At 48.6% G+C, this 23,576-nt stretch overlaps 1 protein-coding gene across 1 annotated transcript; it reads left to right on the plus strand.

Moving 5' to 3' along the window:
- The first annotated feature begins 12,520 nt into the window (after nt 1-12,520).
- Nucleotides 12,521-20,582, plus strand: LOC133343781 (gastrokine-2-like). Its single transcript, XM_061553607.1, has 6 exons — nt 12,521-12,649; nt 14,179-14,310; nt 14,880-15,017; nt 16,218-16,328; nt 19,445-19,583; nt 20,279-20,582. Exons 1-6 carry the CDS (start codon nt 12,608-12,610, stop codon nt 20,377-20,379), a joined length of 663 nt encoding a protein of 220 aa, XP_061409591.1. The 5' UTR covers nt 12,521-12,607; the 3' UTR covers nt 20,380-20,582.
- The last annotated feature ends 2,994 nt before the right edge of the window (nt 20,583-23,576 follow it).

Raw genomic sequence — 23,576 nt, forward strand, 5'->3', positions numbered from 1 at the left:
GCATGGTGCCAAGATACGAAAATGAGGAAACATGTTTTATGTATTTTGGTACTGCTGACAAAGGGCTTCGATCTGCAGCAGAATTGAGACTCGTGAAAGTGTCACGTTTCGGCTTCTTTGTGCAGCGGCATAGTGCTGGCTGCGAACAAGGGGAACTGCGGTGTACGGCAATGCTGGAGTCAGCAGGCCACGATAGACACGAGAGGGGGACATCTAAAGGGGAAAAGGTCACAGAAGGGGCCCATCGTGAAGCCTCGGCAACCCGTCAGTTCGACTTAGTCTCAAATGGGTAGCTGGTGTGGTGTGTAAACATCACCACTGGGGAGACAAAGGCGGACGGGCGTGGTGCTGGCCACCCACCCCCTCGCGTACCTTGCCAGCCTTCATAGGTGCTCGCTAACAGCACTTGCCCCTACAGTCTGTTAATGCTATAGGGGGATCTTTGTCGTTTGTGTGGGCAGTGTGCTCATGACCGGCTCCGGTTTGACAGCAGAGGTCTCACTCCGAATCAGTCGAGCGGCAATATCTTTTCATCGGTAGCGTCACGCTGTGTGGAAGCTACCTGCCTATTATGTCGCTCCGCACGAAGCTTCAGGTCTTCTCGGCCACAGTCATGCTCTCCCTTTTCTATACTTGCAAAACGTGGACCCCCCTAATGGAACATCTTCGCTGTTTACAAACATTTAGGCTGGCCTGCCTACGATCAATCCTGGGTTTAACCAGGCTGGATTGTGTGAGGAGCTCACAAATCCTTGAAAGATCTGGACAAATTCCCATCGGTGAGCTCCTCCAGCAGGCAAGGCTGCGTTGGCTGGGTCATGTATCCCGCATGCCCAGCCACCGGATGCCTAAAAAGCTTTTGTTCGGACGGATAGAAGGGGCTAAACGAGCACGGCATGGGCTAGAGCAGAGACGGAGTGATGTGGTGCAGGAGGATGTGGAGCTGAGTGGACTTGCCGATGACTGGTACCAGCGGTGTCAAGATCGGCCTCTGTGGAGGAGGCTCGTGAAGGGTGCTACTGGGCAGTTGGAGGCAGTCGCCCTCCAACAACAACGGAGGGCAGAGGAGCGACGCTCACAACAATGAGCGGAGCACCGGATGGCTAAAGCACAGCAAGTTGACACAATAGGGGGCACAGGTGGTGTATCGGCCAGTCATCTCAGTGGCACCTGGGTCTGCCCCGTGACCTCCTGCCAGCGGGCGTTCGACACTTCTCGTGGCTTCAACGTGCACATAGCCTGGCACAAGCGCCGTGGTGACGTCACCGCCACTTCGTGGCGAATGGCGGTTGTTGTTGTGTGTGGGGAGCGGTAGTGTAGTAGTGAGCGTACCGCGCTACGAACCTGGCGAACCAGGTTTGATCCCTGCTCACGGCCACCACCACCAGTGACGATTTTATGAACCAGTCCTGGGCATCCCCTAGGTAGACTCAGCCTCAAATGAATACCTGGTGTGGTGTGTAAACGTCACCAATGGGGAGACAAATGCGGTCGGGCGTGGTTCTGGCCATCCACCCCCTCGTACGCCGTGCCGGCCTTCATAGGTGCTCACGAACAGCACTTGCCACAATAGTCTGTTAAGGCTATACCGGGAATCTTTGTCATTGTACAGCAAGTTATCCAATAATCCAACACTAGGCAACTTCATTGCCACGTCAACATTTCTCAATGGCATTTGTGAAAATATGTTGGATTTGCAAATGTGCTTTGAACGTTTGTCGTAAAACAAGATCTCAACTTTGTGCGAAAGTACCCTATATGTATCATTATCAGAGCTGGAATTTCACCAACTTTAGTGCAGAACCCACATTTTAGATTTTTATGTGTGTGTGTGCAGATAATGATGACCATGTTGAGACCATTAACTCACTACTACACATGAAAACCCGATTAAATCGCAACTTTCTGGAATCCGGATGAGCAGCTCGGATGTCAGCGGTGTCAGCTCAGCACTCTAACGTCTGAGCCACCGGGCCAAAAAACAGTGACACGACTCAACACGGCTATCATCACCATCGTCACCTTATCTTTCGCACAATACGATTAGCACGTGCGGCTACGTGCGGTGCGAAAAGTTCCAACATACATACGTTCACCTTAAATTTTGATTTAAAGCTTTCGTGACTGCAGGGATTAATATTCTTGTCTTTTCGGTAAAGTCACGTAGAAGGGAAATAATAAAATAATAGTTATAATATTTTTTAATTATATATTTTTATATTAATTTATTATTTCCCTTCTACGTGACTTTACCGAAAGAACCAAGAATACGTTCGCCTTGTTTATATTCAAAGAGCGCCTTTACTCAAGGCGCCTAACATAGTTTAAACAACGGTAACATTGGTAACATCATAGAATTATTTAGATGGCAAGGGAGTGCAACGGCTGAGCAATGAGTGACCGCGATAGAGGGGTGGTGCGTAGGGGGTCACAAAGGGGCTATAGGGGAGGAATGGGATGGAGTGTGGGGAGCGAGGGGACGGAAGAGGAAGAGAACAGGGACGGATTTAGATTTTTTTAGGCCTCTGGGCTACAGGTACTGTGAGGCCCCCAGTAATATTTTAAAAAGGAAAACAAAGTGAAAGAAACATAAAATTCAACATTGACAAATGATTTAAAGCTTTCGTGACTGCAGGGATTCATTAGGACGCTGTCTTTCCGACAGCTCTGTTTCTTCACCTGAGGACGGCTGCTTGCGTTGTGGCCGAAACGTCGTGAGAACTTTATTATGTTTCATTATTTTATTATTTCCCTTCTACGTGACTTTACCGAAAGAACCAAGAATATTCACAAGTGAAATCACTTTTCACTTCATCTCTGGAAGTCGCTCCAGTTGACCGAGGCCCCTGGGCTTGCAGCCCCTAAAGCCCCCGTGCCTTAATCCGGCCCTGGAAGAGAATGGCCTGGATGGTCTCCCCCAAAGCCGTCGGCCACCTCTCGTGATCCCACAATGGTGAGACGAGCCGATTCCCACCGCTTCATCTCCTCCGGCTGATGTCCTCACGGGACGCGTTCCATTGCCGGGGCTCTGGGGGCCCACCCTTGCCGTCGTTATTTTCGACCGCGGGCCAACGCCGTACAGAGCAGCAGCAGCAGCAACTGCAGCAGCAGCAGCAACAGCAGCAGCTGCAGCAGCAGCAGCAGACCTCCGCAGTGGCGGTTCTCTCCCCCCCCCCCCACCTAGGCCATGACTGCCACAAACAGTGAATGGTGCCGTTTTAAAGACCAAGCCATTCTCATTTACGAGCCAATAACCCTGAATGGCACGCGGGGTCACTTTCAATTTGCAAGTCAGTTTGTTTCGGAGCGCGCGAGTGAAATTATGCCAGGCCGTGCTACATAAGGCCGTTTTTTTTAGCGGCCCACAATAAACACCGGTTACTGACAATAAAGAAGCGGACGAGAAGAAGGTTTGGGAGTGGCTTTTGGAAAGAGCACCCTGATAATGAAAAATAACTACGCGCCTAAAAGACGAACATTTTTAACAACAAAAAAATCTGCGTACTGCCTGTCACACAAACGTGCGGTGTGGAAACATGGCCATCCACATCAGCAGCAGTAACACGGAGTGGAACACGAACTGATAAAGGATGCAAATAAGCATTGGGGAGATGCGTAGCTTGTGATGACACTGCAGGCGAACGGGGAGAAGATCACGCGTGCAATATCAGAGAATGCAGGTAGACCCTGCAGGTAGGTAGACCCTGCATTGTAGGTAGACCCTGTAGGTAGAGCCTGCGTGCAGGTAGACCTTGCAGGTAGGTAGACCTTGCAGGTAGGTAGACCCTGCGTTCTCCCATCGCTTCGACGGATGAGTGTCCAGCCATCGGTGGCTTGAGTTCAGCGTTTCGGCATTCATTGTGGTTACTACTAGTATGATGATGATGATGATCATGATTGGCGTGTGCGCTGTGTTCCGAGCCAACCTAACGGCATCATTTCGATTTAAAGCTTTCGTGACTGCAGGGATTCATCTTCTTGCTTCTTTCGGTAAAGTCACGTAGAAGGGAAGTAATAAAATAATAAAAATAAAACATAATAAAATAATTCTCACGACGTTTCGGCCACAACGCAAGCAGCCGTCCTTAGGTGAAGACCAGGTCTGTCGGGGGACGGCTGCTTGCGTTGTGGCCGAAACGTCGTGAGAATTATTTTATTATGTTTTATTATTGTATTACTTCCCTTCTACGTGACTTTACCGAAAGAACCAAGAAGACTAACGGCGTGATCTTCAGCACAGCGAAGCGCCAGGCAGTCCGCCGTCAAAGCCGTGCCAGTGACGGCTGTGACGGTGAAAACATTCACGGCGGCGCCCCGACCTCCCCGACCTTCCCGACCTCCCCCCCCTCGGGACTCTCCGCAAAATTAATTTAAAAAGAGAGATGCACTTTGCTTCACGTCGCTCTGACACCCGCACCGCACGTCCCACGCGGTGCCACCGCTTTCTGTCGGGAAAGTCGTTACGGGGGGCTACCGAGCGATACAACGCGAGGCTTTACAACACGAACGGAATAGAGGCGGCGTCCGCTGCGATGACGAGGACGAGGAGGAAACTCGGAGTGGCGGTGAATTGTCCTCAAGCCCCCCGCATGCAAATCGCGCTTCCTGCACGCGGCCACCGCTTTGAAGGTTGTAAAGTGGGAGGTCATCATCCAGCAGTGGATCGCCCAAAGGGGCTCTGCATGCAAACGCTCCAGTATCCCGTCACGGAGCGGCTGCTCGTTGTTGATGGTGGCCAGAGAGGCATTGCCCAGTTGCGTCTACGCCGTCTTTCCCCGTGTATAAGACACGGGAGTATGCAAGTAAAGTACAACGCCTCCGATTAGCACGGTTGGCTGCGTACGGTGCGAAAGAAGTTCAACACACATTGGTAGATAGGACAACGAGCTATACACTACAAGGTGTGATTGGTTGTAGATGGCCGGTGAGGCATTGAGCAGTTGCGTGTACGCCGTCTCTCCCCGTGTATGTGACACGGGAGTATAGAAGTACAGTACAACAACAGACCGCAGTGTTTTATCCTGTGCACGGCATAGCCCCACAGCAGCCTGCAGCAATCTGTGTGTTTGTTACGCATGGTGATCAAGCATCCAAGCGCTATCCAGGCTCAAGCCTGCTTAGCCTCCTATAGATCTGCAGTGCCACGGTGGCGAGATGTTAACTACATCGCCTGGTATATAAGAAGGCGTGGGTTCGATCCCGATCCCGACCCTGACGCCTGCTGCTGTATATTTGAAGTTTGCGTGTCTCTCTCTCTCTATGGTCGCGTGGATTTTTCTCCGGGTCCTCCGGGTTTTCCCCTCCACATTTAGAATCAACAGCACGCGTTTAGAGTATTTGACCGCTGTACATTTCCAGGTGATAAGCCACTTCGTTGAGCTATCGTTTGTGGCCAGGTCGTTTCTATAAAAGAGCTGAGTAGCTCAGTGAGCCTTACCTGCTCAAATAAAAACAAAACTGCTTCGTTTTATTCTTTGGTTCTTTCGGTAAAGTCAAGTAGAAAATAAAGTAAAATAATAATAGAATACGACGTCTCGGTCGCAACACAAGCAGCCATCATCAGCTAAGAATTAATAATAAAATACAGACACGGAAACAACATAGGCAGACACACCGAGCGAGACACACCAAGAGAGGACTATTTAAGGCCTCGGCACAGATTCGTTGTTCTTCTGTTTGTCTTGGTGTCTGTCTCGCTGGGTGTGACCTCTGCATGTGTGTCCGCCTATGTTGTTTCCGTGTCTGTGTTTTATCATTAATTCTTAGCTGATGATGGCTGCTTGTGTTGCAACGGAGACGTCGTATTCTATTATTTAATTAGATTTTCTACGTGACTTTACCGAAATAACCAAAGAGTAATTCCTGCAGTCACGAAAGCTTAAAATCTAAATTTCGATTAAAGCTTTCGTGACTGCAGGGATTCATCTTCTTGGTTCTTTCGGTAAAGTCACGTAGAAGGGAAATAATCAAATAATACAAACAAAACATAATAAAATAATTCTCACGACGTTTCGGCCACAACGCAAGCAGCCGTCCTCAGGTGAAGAACAGGTCTGTCAGAAAGACAGCATTCAGACGCTGTGATAATTATTTTATTATGTTTTATTTTTATTATTTTACTATTTCCCTTCTACGTGACTTTACTGAAAGAACCAAGAAGAGGCTTCAAATCTAGTTTAGTTTTATATTTAACCAGATGGGCGCATTGCTCGTGATTTAGTCACGTGGATCATTATCGTCCCACTCGTCAAATAAATTTAATTACGACGCAGTGAATATTTGCATGCGTAATACACATTTTGCATGCGTATAATTTGGGTAATTTCTCCTACTTCTGACAGGAATCCAGGCTTGCTGCTATATGTTGATACGACGATGTATATGTATTGTGCGATATATTATTCACGATAATTGCATCCTTTGTTTTGCTAAATATGAAATCGCGGTTACCGCTGCTCATTTATTTTAATGAAAAAAAAAATTTTTCACCAAAATCTTATTTTGCTTTAAAGAAACTCGACGATAAAACGTGTGAAGAAAAAAAAAACTCCGTTATCCAGTAAACGTATAATGCTTTAGTGAAGCACAAATATCCGTAGTAATTGACGGCGTGGGAATTAATTGACGGCGTGGGAATTAATTGACGGCATTATCGTTTTCATCGTTAGCTTTAATTATGTAATCATGTTTGTCAAGCTGATGGCGACGTGTGTGTTACACGCACTGCAGATCGTAATGACGAGAAGACCCATGACGACATGTTGCCTCCCTCGCCTGAGATATGCAAAGAGGTTGTGGGTTCGATCCCAGACCCTAACGATGCCTGTAATATTTTTGGTGTCTGAGTACCCCAATCTCTCTCTCTCCCCGTGGTGGTGGCGTGGATTGTTCTCCGGGTTCCTCCGGTTTTGCCCTCGACAATTAGAAAAACACGAGTTTAGATGATTTGTCTGTAACTCTAAATTCACGGGTGGGATGATATCAGCCCCCTCGATGGGCTATAGTCACATATGGCCAGGCCACGGTTCAGTGGGCTTTTACTTGGTGAATACAATTGTTTAAAAAAAATGTATGTGGATGTGAAATACAATTAGAAACGTATGGGAAACCGATATCGCGATAATCATCGCATCGTGAAATGTGACATCGTATTGCGTCGCGAGATGATATCACCGCGATCCAATGCACGAATCGGGTTAAGCTCTTCCGCATACTCTCCTGTCACCATAACCCCACTCCTTAATTACAACCATTTATCATCTTAAGTACAATTTTACAAATTGCTGTAATGCGCCTTGGAGCAAGGCGCTGTGTAAATCTACGTGAGATAGGATAAGGTCTGATCTGTGAAGTCGAACAATCTCTCTCGACTCCGGCTGAAGTGTCATCTACACCCCCGTAACGGATACCACCCGAGTGGAATTCACTTTTTTCTGTCGTTCTCTCAATGCCATTCCAATTGTGCCGTCGCCCAACAAGGCACAGAAGTCGAGACACCCATCGGATCTCTCGCACGACAGCACTGGGACCCTTGGCGTTAGAGAATGGCCCGGCCGGGTACGGGTAGGGTACGGGTATTGGGTACCTGATTGCGACCTCTGGGATGAAGCCATGTTGCAGGCGCGGATGGGTTGATTCTAGGAACTTGAATTGTGAGAAGAGACAAGACGTTGGGAAATGAGTGACAAACGGTGACTCACCAGTGACTCACGGTCTACCCGTACCCGTACCCGGCCGTACCAGGGCCGCAAACGGGTACCCGTACCCGGCCGGGTACGGGTAGCCGGGTATCGGGTAGGGTACGGGTATCGGGTACCCGGTTGTGACCTCTGCCCCCGGGTCTTCTGTGCTCACCATCTCATCTGGACACAGCGATGACATTTTACAACCCGCCAATTCATCCGAAGACAATTTGCATATGCCTCACCTTGGGTTTACAGTGTCAAACATCTGTCATGAGACCGATGGATGTGGTCCTATTGCCAACAAATATTTATTGTTTTATTTATTGGTGTGGGCCAGTGGCAACCTGTACCGTTACAACAATAAACGGAACGATAAAATGTAAGCAGTTAATCCTTTAACACCGACTAAGATGCAAATCACATTTCCCCTTTGTTTGTCACTTTTCAAGGTCACGGGAATAAGAAAATGGTAAATGATTGTTCACGTTTGTATCCTGCTACTGACCTGGCAGTCAGGCCAGTGGGGAGCGGTGTGCGTAGCCGTCAGCGCTGCGCTACGAACCCGACGACCCGAGTTCGATTCCCGCACGCGGCCACCAACACCGGTGACGATGATCTGAACCGGTCCTGGGCCTCCCCCTAGGGCGACTCAGCCTCAAATGAGTACCCGATGTGGTGTGTAAAAAGCATCGCCACTGGGGAGACAAAGGCGGACGAGCGTGGTGCTGGCCCACCCACCCCACGTCGTGTGCCGTGTCGCCCTTCGTAGGTGCTCGCTCAACAGCACTTGCCCCAACAGTCTGTGCAGGCTACACGGGGGATCTTTGTCTTTATTACCCACGACCTCATTTCACACGGGACCTCGGCCACATCAGGGCGACCACTTGGAATGACCCGCAAACGTTATGACTATTATCTTTCTGCCACTGCTATAGTCCTCCTAGCCATGCTAATCGGGTGCTAGAGGGCGGGGAATTCTTTGACCTGGTTAACACTGTTGTTTTGTCATTCTTGCGCCATCAACCACTCCAACAAATGTTTCGGTTAACCCAAAACTTAGGTGAACGCATCACGGTTCAAAACTAGACTTTAATGGTTCGGTTCTGGTTCACTTTTTTTAAGCAGTTTTAACAGGTTAAACTTACGTAAAAGAGTTCGTGCATACCCAGATAATGACATTACCCAATACAGTACATAGTACCAGTGAATATAATTACACAATGCAGTATACAATACTCAGTTCATGCAGTACATACCTACTTAATGGCATGACATAATGCAGTACATAGTACCAGTTAATATTATTACACAATTCAGTAGACAATGCCCAGTTACTGCAGTACACAGCGCAGTACGTACACAATATTAAAGCAATGCAGTATACAATGCAATACACAAACCCCCGGTTAGCGGAGTATGTAGTCTACAGTGACGATTATTTATGTTGAACTTCTTTCGCACCCTACGTAGCCAACCGTGCTAATCGCAGGTGCAGAGTGGCGGCCAAGGGATGAGAACCCGTCCTCCGGGTGGGACGTCCATCGAGGAGATGCGATCGAGCAACGATAGCTGCTGGCGAGAGGGCGCTGGGTGGATTAGAGTTCATTTACAGGACCGTCGGTGGTGGCTGCAGCGTTGGGCAGGCCTTCATCCAACAGTGGGTTGACTATGGTCGAGGATGTTTTTGGCCAGAGGTAAAGTGATTGTCAACGTGGCGGTGATCGTGCGTCTACGTTTCAGTGTGTTAGTAATGTGATTTGTCAGTGTGTTGGTAATTGTCACGTGATGTGTTGTCAGTGTGGTGGTGGTGGTGGTTATGGCTGTGAGGTGGTCATCATCTATTTGGGGTGCCACGTGGTGGCGAGATGTTAACTACCTCGCCTGGTATGCAGGAGGTCGTGGGTTCGATCCCGATCCTGATCCCGATCCCGATCTCGACCCTGACACCTGTATATTTGGAAATTGTAAATCTCTCTCCCCGTGGTCACGTGGATTTTTCTCCGGGTTCTCCGGTTTTTTTCCTCCACATTTAGAAACGTACGTTTCGAGTATTTGGCTGCAATAAATTTCCACATCATAAGCCACTTCTTGGAGTTATCGTGTGTGGCCAGGTCGCTTCTGAAAAACCGCCACTTTTTTCAAATTTTCTTGCTGTGGATTTCACACCTGATGATGATTGCTTGTGTTGCAGTCGAAACGTCGTGAGAATTTTATTGTTTTATATTTTTATTATGTTATTTCCCTTCTACGTGACTTAACCAAAAGAACCAAGAATATGAATCCCTGTAGTCACGAAAGCTTTAAATCAAAACATAATTTATAGTTTTAAATAGTTCATCGTTTCATCCCACGGTGGATTTACGAAGGCCGAGGATTTTACCGGTAAGTCAATGATGTTTCGGGCTCGAGGTAGAACTAACACTGCACTTGTGGTATCTCCTATTGCAGGCAAGCCAACTCGTGACATATGACCTCGCTGCGTGAGTTCATCCACTCACTCCAAGCTGCCCTTTGCTGCTCATGCTGTTGATGCGACTGCTGTTGTTGCTGATGCTGTCGCCAATCTGTCCTCTATTTCTCTCGTCCTTGCGTTGTGTATACTCCACCGCACTGATCGTGCGATATAATCAGCCACCTGTTCATGCCCCATCCCTTCATGGAGAAATCAATCACAGCTCATGCCGGACAGGACAATTGGAGGCGGCGCACGCACCTCCTGCCACATTCAAAGTTCATAAGCCTCAGCTCGTAGGCAGTGGTTGTTTAATTGGCCCACAGTAAGCCTCAGTCAGTCTTTGACTGCGTAACGGTCAACACCATCATCATCTCAATTCTGCCGGTGGTGATGAGCATAGTCCCATCAGTGTGGCAGTGGTTAGCGCTCCGTGCTATGAACCTGAGAGATTCCCAGGCATAAGTGGCAAGTCACATCTGAACCAGTCATGGCCTCCCCCATCATTTAATTTTTAAAAATACAAAGATCCCCTGTATAGCCTGAACAGACTGTTGGGGCAAGTGCTGTTAGCGGCACACGAGGGGGTGGGTGGCCAACACTACGCTCGACCGCCTTCGTCTCCCCAGTGGTGATATTTACACACCACACCAGGTACCCATTTGAGGCTTAGTCGACCTAGGAAAGGCCCATGACCAGTTCAGATAATCGTCATTGGTGTTGACCGTGAGCAGGAATCGAACATGGGTGGCCGGGTGCATAGCGCAGCGCGCTATCTGATACACTACCGCTCCCACCAACACACACACACACTGACCAACCAGCGTGGTGAAGTATGGTCACACAATCCCATTTACACGTCATGCGGGGAAGGCCTTCATCCAGTCGTATATTGACAGAGGGCTGCAAACAATTATTAACTAAGAACAGCATTCCTGCTTGTTCTGTACATGTAACATGTAGCAAACATCTCGCGTAATCTAATTCCACTGCATCTACGCGTCGCTGAATTCCTGCATAACCAGGGCCCAGCGGCACGGGGATGTTTGGCCACCAAATTTTCTTCATCATTGTGCTCAGGACCGGCAAAATGCCCTGAATCTGGAGGGAGGGCGCGGTCAATGCTCTTCAGAAATCTGCGGATGATCCAGCAATAACCATCGTCCAATATCGCTTCTGCTCACAATCTTCAAAAACTTCCTGCGAAAAAAACTCGGTCCCATGATCTAATACCAGCCTCCTGAAGGAACCAGATGGGTTCATGCCACAAAAAAGTGTCTGCGATCGAGCCCTGACCCTTACGACGAAAATTGAAGCCGGATTTGAAAGGTAAAAAAAAAACTCAATGGAGGTGACTCATTCATCGATCTGTCTTCTAGCCCACGATGCGTTTTGAGAAGCAATGTCTCATGCTGCAGTTGGGCAGATTCCTGCCGTGCGCCGAACGCTATGGCTCATCTGTAACATGCCACGTGACTATGTAGCTCTTTTTCAGAAACCACCTGGCTCACCATAAATGATAGCTCAACGAAGTGGCTTATCACCGTGTGGACATTTATCGCGAGCCAAAATACTCTAAAGGCGCGACCTCGATTCTAAATGTGGAGGTGTAAAACCGGAGGACCCTGAGAAAAAAAACCACGCGAATAAAAACGGGGATTACCCAAAGGGGGCCCGTGCTCGAACTGATGCCGCTGTTCAACGCGAGCGATGTGCCCCCCCCCGGAAACATCGTCCCGCAAAAAATTGGTACGCGGACGACAAGGCCCTGTGGCCCTGGTGGCTACGCAAGCCCCCGCAGCCTCTCCAGCGGTGGTGGCGGTCACTACCAACTCCGCACCCCAAAAATAAATCGATTGCCTCGGTTCGTCTCGTCTCGACGGCGCCCACGTAACACGCACTCGACGTTTACCTTCTGCGGCGAAATGGTGGAGACGCGCAACGGCTGACTATTAAAATAAAAAAAGACCTGCTCCATTGCTTTGTCAAGTGCCGTACGACAAAGGGGATTTTTTTTCCTCTTTATTGCGATGAAGACCAGGAAGTGCGCCGCTTCAAAGGCTCGCGACGAGAAGCGTTTGTGTGGGAAAAACCCCTCGTTTAACGTTCTTTCCTTGAACCCGGGGTTTGTAGCCCAATCAAGATCCAGCCAGGCACGGCTCTCAGCTCTTTGCTCATTGTTTTCCCCACTCCCCGCTTCCACCGAGGGTCAGGTTTGTATTCGCCCGAGGGAAGTTGTATTTTTGAACAGAACACTCACGTGTATTTCTTTATTGCTGGGAGTAAAGCGACTCCAAATCAGAGCAATCGTCTCCCACCGCCCCCACGTCACCTCTCTCGTGTCTCACCACCATGCCCCTCAACCAGCGCCCCTCGGGTTTATAAGGAGGCTGAGCTGCATCGGGGCATCTCACAAGACAGCTGAAGTTGAACGCTGAACGACGATCTCCTGCAACCAACGACTGCCCACATGGACAAAGGCTTCAACTCCTCGGCTATGGAAGCTCCTCCGGTGAGTAGTCACTGGAACGCTCTTCCTTCCGGTATTTGGAATCCGCTGGAGCTATGCTCTTTTAAATCATCGAGATTGAAAACTAATTTCTGTAGAACTGCTATCATGCATGTTGTTCGTTGTCCCCCACCGCAACCTCTGATTAGCACGGTCGGCTACGTACGGTGCGAAATAAGTTCAACATACATACACACATACTCACGAGTTCGACTCTAACCCAGACCACCACGGTGTCTGCACATCCAACACAAATCTCCTCTCCATTCTCCTCCTCCTCCTCCTCTTGATGTCTGGGTGGCTTGGGGGGCAGTGAGCAGAGTGCCGACTGCTGAACTGGCACCACTGAGAAGCTGGGTTTGAATCCAGGTTTCAGCCACCTGTGATGAAACCGGGGTCTCATGTGCAGCAGTGGGTTGACGGTCTCAGTTCAGTCGCCAAATGACACGCAAAAACTAAACGACGTTCATTCTAGATTTGAAGTTTTCGTGACTGCAAGGATCCATACTGTTTGGTTCTTTCGGTAAAGTCACGTCGGTGAAAATAAAAGAATAAAAAAATAGAAATAACTACATTTAGTTAATAACTAAATTTAGTTATTTATATTTTTAATTAAATAAAAAAATAGAAAAAAATAGAAATAACTAAATTTAGTTATTTTTATATTTTTATTATTTTATTCTTATTTTTTCTTTTTTCACCTACGTGACTTTACCAACAGAACCAAAGAGTATAAACTACGTTCAATTTGGTTCTGCGCTTCATTTGACTACATTTCAGATTTTAGATTTCAAAATATCGGGGTTCGCATTTCATGCGAGAGACATTCCTCCCCATGGCAGAGCGAGTGGGAAGGCGCAAACGCCCCTCGTGTGAGGACCAGAGGCCAATCACTTGAAGGAACCTCAGATGTAGCTCTGTGGTATCCACACTTCAGAGGACCAGATCCCGAACACGAATGTTTCCCTTACACAAATGGGTGCATTGCTCTGTGAGCTGCCGATTGCACAATCGGGATACAATTGAGGTGGGGAAGAATATTCAAGTAAATTAACACAGTCGCAACTGTGCTAAGTGTATCTTTGTCCTGTGCTGTGTCAGCATGGTTGGTGATGTTGACCGTGTTGTTTCATTGGGGTGCCACGGTGGCGAGATGTTAACTATCTCGCCTGGTATGCAGGAGGCCGTGGGTTCACTCCCGACTCTGACGCCTGTATATGTGGAGTTTGCGTGTCTCTCTCTCTCCCCATGGTCGAGTGGATTTTTGTCCGGGTCCTCTGGTTTTCTATTTGTCTCGCAATAGATTACCACGTGATAAGCCACTTCTTTGAGATATTATTTGTGACCAAGTCGCTTCTGAAAAAAAAGCTTTACAGCTCAGTGGGCCTTACCTGGAAAAATAATTTTTTGTTGTTTAGTTTTCATAAATAAAATAAATGATATGTGCTGTGTTAGCGTCGTGATGGTGATCCTGTCTGTTGTGTCAGTATGATTTGTGGTTGTGTCACGCGCCGTGTCTGTATTTGTCTCAGGCGTACCCGGTCCAGTCCAGGTTCAGCCGCAAGTTCATCATCGTCTGCGCGTCGCTGCTGGTGCTGCTGATCGCGGTGGTGGTGGCCGGCGTCTTGCTGGGAGTCTTCATCGGTGGCAAGAACGCGACCGAGGTGCGTGTGTTCGTTTGTTCGTTTGTGTTTGTGTGTTTGTTTTTGTTTGTACGCGTGTTCGTGTGTTCGTTCCTGTGTGACGATTACCTGAACCAGTCACGAGCCTTCCCCTAGGTCGGCTCAGCCTCAAATGAGTACCTGGTGCGGTGTGTAGTAAACATCACCACTGGGGAGACAAAAGCGGCCGGGCGTGGTGTTGGCCACCCACCCCCTCGTGTGCCGTGCCGGCCTTCACAGGTGCTTGCTAACAGCACTTGCCCCGAAAAGGGGAATCTTTATCATTTTATTTGGGGAGCGGTAGTGCAGCGGTGAGTGCGCTGTGTTACGAACCCGTCTTTCCTGAGTTCGATTCCCACTCACGACAGTGACAATTATCTGAACCGGTCCTGGCCCTTCCCGAGGTCGACTCAGCCTCAAATAAGTACCTGGTGCGGTGTGTAATCATCGCCACTTGGGAGACAAAGGCAGCCAAGGATGGTGCTGGGCCTTAATGGGTGCTCGCTAACAGCACTTGCCCCAAAAGGCTGTTAAGGCTACACGGGGGATCTTTGTCTTTGCGTGGAGAGTAGCTCTACCAGCTGTCCGTGGGGGATAAGGACGGCAACGTTGAGGAGCAGACGGTGCAGGTGAACCCCCAGGAGAACGTTGCCACCTTCTACATCCAGAACGGCAACGTCTCCTCCACCACGCTCCTCGACTATGCCAAGGCGAGTCCATCACGCAGCAGCAGCTGCAGCAACAACATCATCTCGTTCACCTCCAGCAACCAACACCGCAAACAACCTCAGACATCATCTCCACCGACACCTCCGACACGAACTCGTTCACCGCCTCCACCGACCCCAGCGCGCAGCGACGATGTCTCGCCGACACTCCCCATGCAAACCGCACGTCCTTTACTCTGCACCGCGAACATCACCACCGCCGCTGCCTACTTTGATATTCAAAAAACTAGAACCCATAAAACTAAACCAGGTAAGGCCCAACGAGCTCTGGAGCTCTTTTTTTGTTAATCAGAAGCGACCTGGCCACAAATGGTAGCCCAACGAAGTGGCCAATCGTTATCGTGTGGAAATTTATAGCAGCCAAATTAGACGAAACGCGTGATGTTGATTCCAAATGTGGAGGGAAAAACCAGAGGACCTGGAGAAAAATCCACGCCACCAGGGGGAGAGAGAACATGCAAAACTCCAAATATACAGCAGCAGGCGTCAGGGTCGGGATCGAACCAACGACCTCCTGTATACCAGGCGAGGTAGTTAACATCTCACGATCTGTGGCAGAAAATCACAACTGTGCTCCAAACAAAATGCACCCTCGAATCAATGTGCGCTGATGCCTACTTTATTGAGGGCAATGTTGGCACGTAAATTAAAGATTGATTTCTAGAAAAAATATGATGTGAATGGCCATGGTGATATAGTAATAGGTTTTTACCCTTTCAACTGGTACAAAAGCTGACACCTTTATACAAGGCATCATGTTTGCAATAACCACAACACAAGCAGTCAAAATTCAAACAAAAAGAAAACAACTCTGTTGTTCAGAGTTGCAAACAAAAAGAAAACAACTCTGTTGTTCAGAGTTGCAAACAAAAAGAAAACAACTCTGTTGTTCAGAGTTGCAAACAAAAGAAAACAACTCTGTTGTTCAGAGTTGTTTTCTTTTTGTTTGCATTTTGACTGCTTGTGTTGTGGTTATTGCAAACATGTTGCCTTGTATAAAGGTGTCAGCTTTTGCACCAGTTGAAAGGGTAAAAACCTATTACTATATTTTGCCACTGGTAAAGGAGATGTCTCATAGGTCATGGTGACGTTGACGATGTTGACGATGGGGATAATACTGATGATGAGTGTGATGTTGGTGATGATGATGATGATGTCGACGGTGATGTTGACGTTGTATAGAACCTCGTGGTGATGAGAACGAACGAACCGGGCGAGTGCTTCGTGCGGGAAATTGGCGCCGGGGATTTCCCGTCGTTCTCCGAGCTGAGAGACAGCCTCAAGAATCTCAACGTGAGCCCAACAACACGATCCAACACGAACACCACAACAACAACAAACACCACAACAACAACAAGCACTAAGTGGCAGTGATGCCACCACAGCGCTCATGCCAGGCCAGGTGCACTTCAAGGCCGGAGATGAGATGAACAACACAACCACCGGGACGACCACTAACTCCGGCACCCACCGCCGACATCACAAATTCACTCACCACCACACTGTTGACTACGCACCATAGCAATACTCACTATGTACACACTGCTCACCACGTAACCCTCTCTGTCACCCTGCCACCGCAGCATACCTCTCACCACTCACCCTGTTCATCCCTCCTGTCCTCTCTATCTTAACAGGCGCAAAGATCCCCCGTGTAGCCTTAACAGACTGTTGGCTAAAGTGCTGTTAGCGAGCACCTATGAAGGCCGGCACGGCACACGAGGGGATGGGTGACCAGCACCACGCCCGGCCGCCTTTGTCTCCCTAGTAGCGATGTTTACGCACCGCACCAGCTACTCATCTGAGGCTGAGTAGACCTACGGGGTGGTCCACGACCGGTTCAAATAACCGGTCACTGGTGTTGGCCGTGACAACGGGAATCGAACTCGGGTCATCTCGGGTTCGTAGAGCAGCGTGCTGACCGCTGCACTGCCGCTCACAACCTGGCTTAATACCAGACTCCTCACTCACTCACTCCTCACTCACTCGTGCACAGAGAGCCCCAAGTGACGCCACCCGGCCCAACCCTTGATCTCCCCGGGGTTCCACCTCAATTCCATTACCTCTGATCCAGACGGCGCGGTCACACATCGTCCGCTCTGTCGCAATCTCCCCCTCCCCCTCTGCCCGCGTTTTTCCCTCTGTCCCTCTGCGTCTATCAACGTTCTCTGTCTGCGTCGCTACCTGTAACGCGACCTGTCTGTCTGTCTACATGACTCAGAATCATCATGATATGTCAATCTCAATTTTGGAGCTTTCGTAACTGCAGGAATAATTCTTTGGTTCTTTCGGTTAAGTCACGTATAAAGATAAAATAATAAATTAAATAATAGCATACTAGACGTTTCGATTGCAACACAAGCAATCATCATCCGGTATAAAAGAAATAGCAACACAAATCTAACCAGAAAACTATAGACAGACACACAAGCAGACAGACATCACACAGACACACAGAGAGAGAACACGTATCGGCAGAAAGATATGCACTGGAGAAATCAGATGAGCTATAAAGCTTTTTTTCACGGATGTCCAGTTGGGGCGCGTGAGAACGGTAACAACAACAAACAATGCAACGAAGCGATGTCAGTGCAAAATATAGGAAAGGTAAATAAATCACTTCCAAATGTATACGCGTAAGATTAAACTATTTTATCTTACCAGGTAGGGCCCACTGAGCTATGAGCATCTTTTTTCAGAAGTGACCTGGCCACAAATTATAGTTCAACGAAGCGGCTCATCGTGTGGATGTGTATAGCAGCAAAATAATCTAAATAATTTAAACGCGATACGTACTGTTATGTTTCGCAATTTGTCTATGTCTTCATGACTCCCTGTCTGTCTGCCTGCCTCTCTGTCCCTCTGTCCCTCTGTCTCCATTTGTCTCTCTCTCGCTCTCTCTCTGCCTCTCTTAATCTCGTTTGGTCCTCTCTTATTGCCTCTCCATCTCTGTGCATCTGTCCCTCCATTTCCTCATTTATCTATCGTCCTCGGTCATTTGACTCCAGCTGTGTGTTTTTTTTTAAAGTGAGACAGAGTGAGACTGCGTTGTTTCTCCAAACAATGTGGCAGTTGGGATTCAGTGCGCACGAGGCAGACACGGGTCATCCTCTAGATGAGCCCCTAAACAAATTAGAATTAAAGTAAAAAAAATCTCCACGCATTTCGCTGAGAGTGGAAATCGTTGGGGAGTGCTTCGTGTGCCAGTGGACAGAGGAGGCCAGGACCTTGTCAGTGTGAGGAGTTCCCTCCAGTGGCGCTAGCGTGGCTGGCAAGGGACACGGTTCAAGGAATGAAAAAAAATTAACCCGTTTTTCACTCTAAATCCTTTATATGCGTGGCGGCTAGAGTCCTCTCGTCCTCTGGCTTGAGATGGCTGCCACCTATGGGTCAGATGATTGTCTGCCAGCATTAAGCAATTGGCAATTAAATATTTTTAAAAATATCCCTAAAAAGTGTAAAATTTTGGGAAAAAATTTTCACGAAAATTAATTGTCACGCATAACGAGTCTGTGTGGAAAATGTCAGCTCGATTGGATCACGGGAAGTGGGTTAAAAAACGACCGAAAGATTTGCACGGTCGTAAGCAAGCAAGCAAGCACGCAAGCAAGCAGCAAGCGAACTTAATATAAAGGATTTAAAAGAGGTCGTTGAATCCTGTCCACCTCTTGTAGCGGGCGTGGTAGAGCGGAGGAATCAGAACGTTGGCAGATGACATCGCTGGTGGTGGTGGTGGTGGTGCTGGTAGCGTAGTTTCTTGTCCTTCCCCTGCATCTCCGATTAGCACGGTTGGCTGCGTACGGTGCGAAAGAAGCTCAACATACAAATGCATACACAGTGACAGTGGTGGTGATCATTATTGATGGTGGCGCTGTTTGTAGGGGTGTGAGCAGTGATAGTGGTGACATATTGATGGCCGTAGTGGTGGTAATAGTAATGTTGACAGTGATAGCGATGATGGTGATGATGGTGATGGTAATTGTGGCAATAGTTGCAGTGGTACTGCTGCTGGTGGTGAAGAGAATGGTCATGGTGGTGGTGACTGGGGTGACAGTTGTAGCGGTGATGATAATGGTGAAGGCATTGATCGTATTAGTTATGATAATTAACGCTGCTGATGATGGAGGTGGTGGTGGTTGTTGTGATAGTGACTGTGTGAATGATTGATGGTAGATATCGATGCTGATAGTATGGTGGTGATGATCATTAAAGACGATGAAAGTGCTGGTGGTTATTAACGATAACGATGATTATGTATGGTCAAGGTGACAGTACTGGTAGTAATCACGGTTGCGGTGTTGACTGATGAAAGTGGTGGTAGGTGGTATTAACGATAACGATGATTATGTATGGTCAAGGTGAATGGTACTGGTAGTAATCACAATTTTCGGTGTTGACTGAACTCACAGGGTCAGACGGTGCAGGCCAGCGGTGGCTCAGATGGCTCCTCGTTCATCCCCGGTGCTGAGATCTTCGACCGATCCCTGTTCAGCCGCAGCGCCAGCCTCCTCTGCCAGGACGTGAGATCGTTCTGGCTCGTCAAGGGCAGTGAGTACATCTCTGAGTGCACAAGCCAACACAGGACGACAGAGCTGAGTACGGACCTTGGCATGAGAACTCGGCGCTGACTAGAGAAGGATGCATGTCTAGGCTGTGCGGCGTTCGGGGTTTTTCTAGCACAACCATCACGTGACCTTCGGTCATCCTCGCAGCAGCGTTTGGCTAACCATCAAGCAAAGACGGTCACTGCATCGTGCACTTTCAGATGCACTTCTGCGACCATCTGGAATGCCCTTCCTTCCGATATTAGGGAGCCACTTGAAGTTATGCACTTTTAAATCTAAATTGAAAACTAATGTATTTCGAACTGCTTTTTGCGTTTAGTTTCCCCTCACCTTCCCATTAGCACGGTTGGCTACGAACGGTGCGAACGAGGTTCAACATACGATACAAGGCTGATGTTTACTTTTATGAAAAAAATACTTTACATTTATCTTCTGGTGAGGTGGTCAGGTAGCTCAGAGGTCAAAGCTCTGAGCTGGCATCGATCGCTGAGATCCTGGGTTTGGATTCAGTGTTAATGATCTCGTTTCGGCCACACAATCTGCATGATCTAATTGTCATGCTATGACCATTTCTCTCTGTAGCAGCCGCCTGAGATAACCAGGTGGTTCCTACCAGTATAAGCAAAGTAAGAACTGCAAACTCACATCTGTTTTGTTTCTTTCTCTCTCCTGTTACAGACCCCAACACCCGGGCAAAATGCTGGACGTGGAGGATCAAAATATTATGTATCTTCAAGAAATGTGTTACGATCAGGTTATGTGTTTTTTGGTCGCGTTAGGTTTTTGAGAGGCCCTTGTTGGTAAGGCCCTGCGTTAGGTTAATCAATATGGGTAGAACGAGTAGTCGGGTCACGGTGATTTATAATCTTAAACTACACGCGGGGTTTGTGCGCTTTTGCTCTCTGTTGGCTTTCACGTCACACTTGTCCAAAAATCACCCTTCCGAAACCCACCGGTTGGAAACTGTCATGAGGCCTCAAGTTTATTTAAAAAAAAGTTCAACATTTTATCTCCCCACCACCACCACCTCAACGTTCAGCTGCCCAAAACTGAACATTTTTCTTTTTGGATGGTTCCTGTTACAACTACAGTATATGTACATGTAGCTGGTCTGCCCTCTCCCCTCTTGAATCCTTTAGATTATGTATACACAGTACACATGTAGACTGTATAGAGTCGGCCGAATCACGGGGAATGCGCCCCAATATACATCAGATCGCAAGAAGACGCACGCGGTGATAGGAGCCTGAAGGGGGTTTGTTAAATCTGTTGGAAGGGTAAAAACAACAACTCAACAATAAACGGAGAGCGATAATGATGTCTCTCCACCACGGAAAGAGGTCTTCGACAAACCAAACGCATTCCGCACGGAGCCAGTGACCTCGAGGTCCGCGTGAGCGACACGGGACGTCGTTCATCCAATCACAGGCAGTTACGATCACAACACTCCGGTAAAACAACAACAGCAGCAACAACAAAAAAAAGATTTTCGTTTGGGGCCGTCCATAAATGACGTCACGCACCTAGGGGGGGGGGAGGTCAGACATTTGTGACGATGTGTGACGAGGGGGGGGGGGGGTTGAGAAATGTGACGTCACATCAAAATGCGCAACTTTAAATAAATATAGACAACACGTTCTACTTAATTAAATAGACCTTTTTAATACATATTTTCTCCTACAACATCAGAGTGCAGCGCCACATTAAATACGCACTACGATGACAATAGTTTAAAGCGATTTGAAGCATGTTTCATATTTTTTTGGGGGGGGGGCGGCAGAGCTTTGTGACGTCATATTTGAGGGGGGGTCTGGCTATGTGACGAGGGGGGGGGGGGGTCAAAAATCGTCCGAAATCGCGTGACGTCATTTATGGACGGCCCCTTTTCCACAAACGTGTAAACCGCATGAAACGGCGCCAGGAGTGACCGCTACAGAGAAGCAGCAGGCGTCCTTCATATTGTACGAATTCTCTTTTTGATTTTTTTTTTACAAAAAATAAAAAAAACGCTTCGCTATTATCTTTGTTCGTCGCACGCCCGAGTGTCGGAACAAAAAATAAAAACAATTATTTGACCAAACCGCACGTGCGCGTGGAAGTGACTCGTTTCGGCTCGCCGTTAGGGGCCATCCATTTAGTAGGTACATTTAGAAGGTACATTTAGAGGATATATTTAGTAGGTACATTTAGAAGGTACATTTAGAAGGTACATTTAGTAGGTATATTTAGAAGGTACATTTAATAAGTACATTTAGAAGGTACATTTAGAAGGTACATTTAGAAGGTACATTTAGTAAGTACGTAAAAAGATGTCATAACTTGACGCCTTCCCCCCTCAAAGTACACCCCCCTCCCCCACCTGCGTACGAATCCTATAGAACGGCCGATATTAAATCCACGCAGATTAAATATCGGTCCTAGCTTTACACACAGCTTTGTACAAACAGTTATTATACTTGACCGTGTTATCCATCCTGACTGGTTATTCAAAAACACGTCCATTATGATCTTAAAACACAAAACTCGGTGAACTAGCGTCGACTGGGCCGTCCATAAATGACGTCACGCACCTAGGGGGGGGTCGGTAAAAATCGTCAAAAATCGCGTGACGTCATTTATGGACGGCCCCTAACAGTAGCCCGATGTACCGGGCAGTGTTAGTGCTGAAGTTCGGGGGGCAGCAGCAGCAGCACGAACAGAGAGCACCGCGACAGCTAGCACCTTGAGCCAGCGGCAGACTTGCAGTGAGGCGAGATTTCAGGATGTGTAAACCATCTTTGGTGCGACAGGCCGCCACACGATGTCTGCAGCCTCGCTGCTGAGCTGCGTGACAGCTGCAGTCAGGGGCACGGTGGCACACGAGTGACACCTCTCCCACAGTCCCACTTCTCCTGGCAGGACTTGTTGTCTGACAGCTGAAAACACTGAACTGTGGCTCATTTGAAGGCCAATGTAGACAAATTAACACATTCCTCCTGCGGAGGGAGCTGGTAGGAACGTTGGGTTGCTCGGTCAATGGCCAGGGTCAACGGCGGCGTGGTGTATTCCGCAAATATGGCCGACTGTGAGGGCGGGCACAAGCCGGCGTGAGTAGGTTAAACGTTGAGTTTTATAAGGGCACCACGGGGTGACCAGCCCCTCCCCACCCAGCCCCACCCCTCCCACCCCCCACCCAGCCCCTCCCCACCCTCTCCTCTCCACCCAGCCCCACCCCTCCCATTTTTTGATGCAGGACGGACGGACACAATAATCCCCTGTGGGCTGGTGGAACCAGGTGGTTCCTACCAGTATTACCCCCCCCCCCCCGTTTCCTATGCGCACATTGTCAGTAGACCCCCCCCATGCACAAGCGAACGCATTTCAGTTAACCCCCTCCCCCTTCATGCGTACGTACTGAATGGATGTCCACTCAGTCGCAGGAACGCGATCCACACGCGCACAGGGCGTCTACAACAAGCCCGAGGGAGCGGTGGGTGCGATGGTTCGGGGGGCACCGCTGCGCTGCTGAACCCTCCACCACCTGAGTTCGATCGAGAGTTGTGGCGAGCGTCAGTGGCGAGCGGTGTGTGAACTCGGGCGAGAAGTGCCCCTTCACCCATGTGGTCACGTCAACCCCCCCCCCCCCCCCCCGGTGGCTGTAACAGCGTGGGGAAGGTCCTCATCCAGCAGAGGATTGACAAGGGGTGGGGGGCTGTAAACGAGAGCTGTGATCGATACAAATTAAGCGCAGAAGAAACTTTTCACGTTACCATGAAAGCTTGTTTAGAGCTAAATATGACCATTAACTCACCACTCACGACTACTGCTACGCCACACGACACAATTTAACTGCAGTCGGAGCGCCACGATGTTAACTACCTCGCCTGGTGTACATGAGGTCGTGGGTTCGATCCCGACCCTGACACCTGCTGTAGATTTGAAGTTTGCGTGTCTCTCTCTCTCATCATCATTAAGGTGGCTAGGAGATGCTAACTAC

This window comes from Lethenteron reissneri, chromosome 2 (assembly GCF_015708825.2).
Source record: "Lethenteron reissneri isolate LAM-NWPU_2019-01 chromosome 2, ASM1570882v1, whole genome shotgun sequence".
Classification (NCBI taxonomy): domain Eukaryota; kingdom Metazoa; phylum Chordata; class Hyperoartia; order Petromyzontiformes; family Petromyzontidae; genus Lethenteron; species Lethenteron reissneri.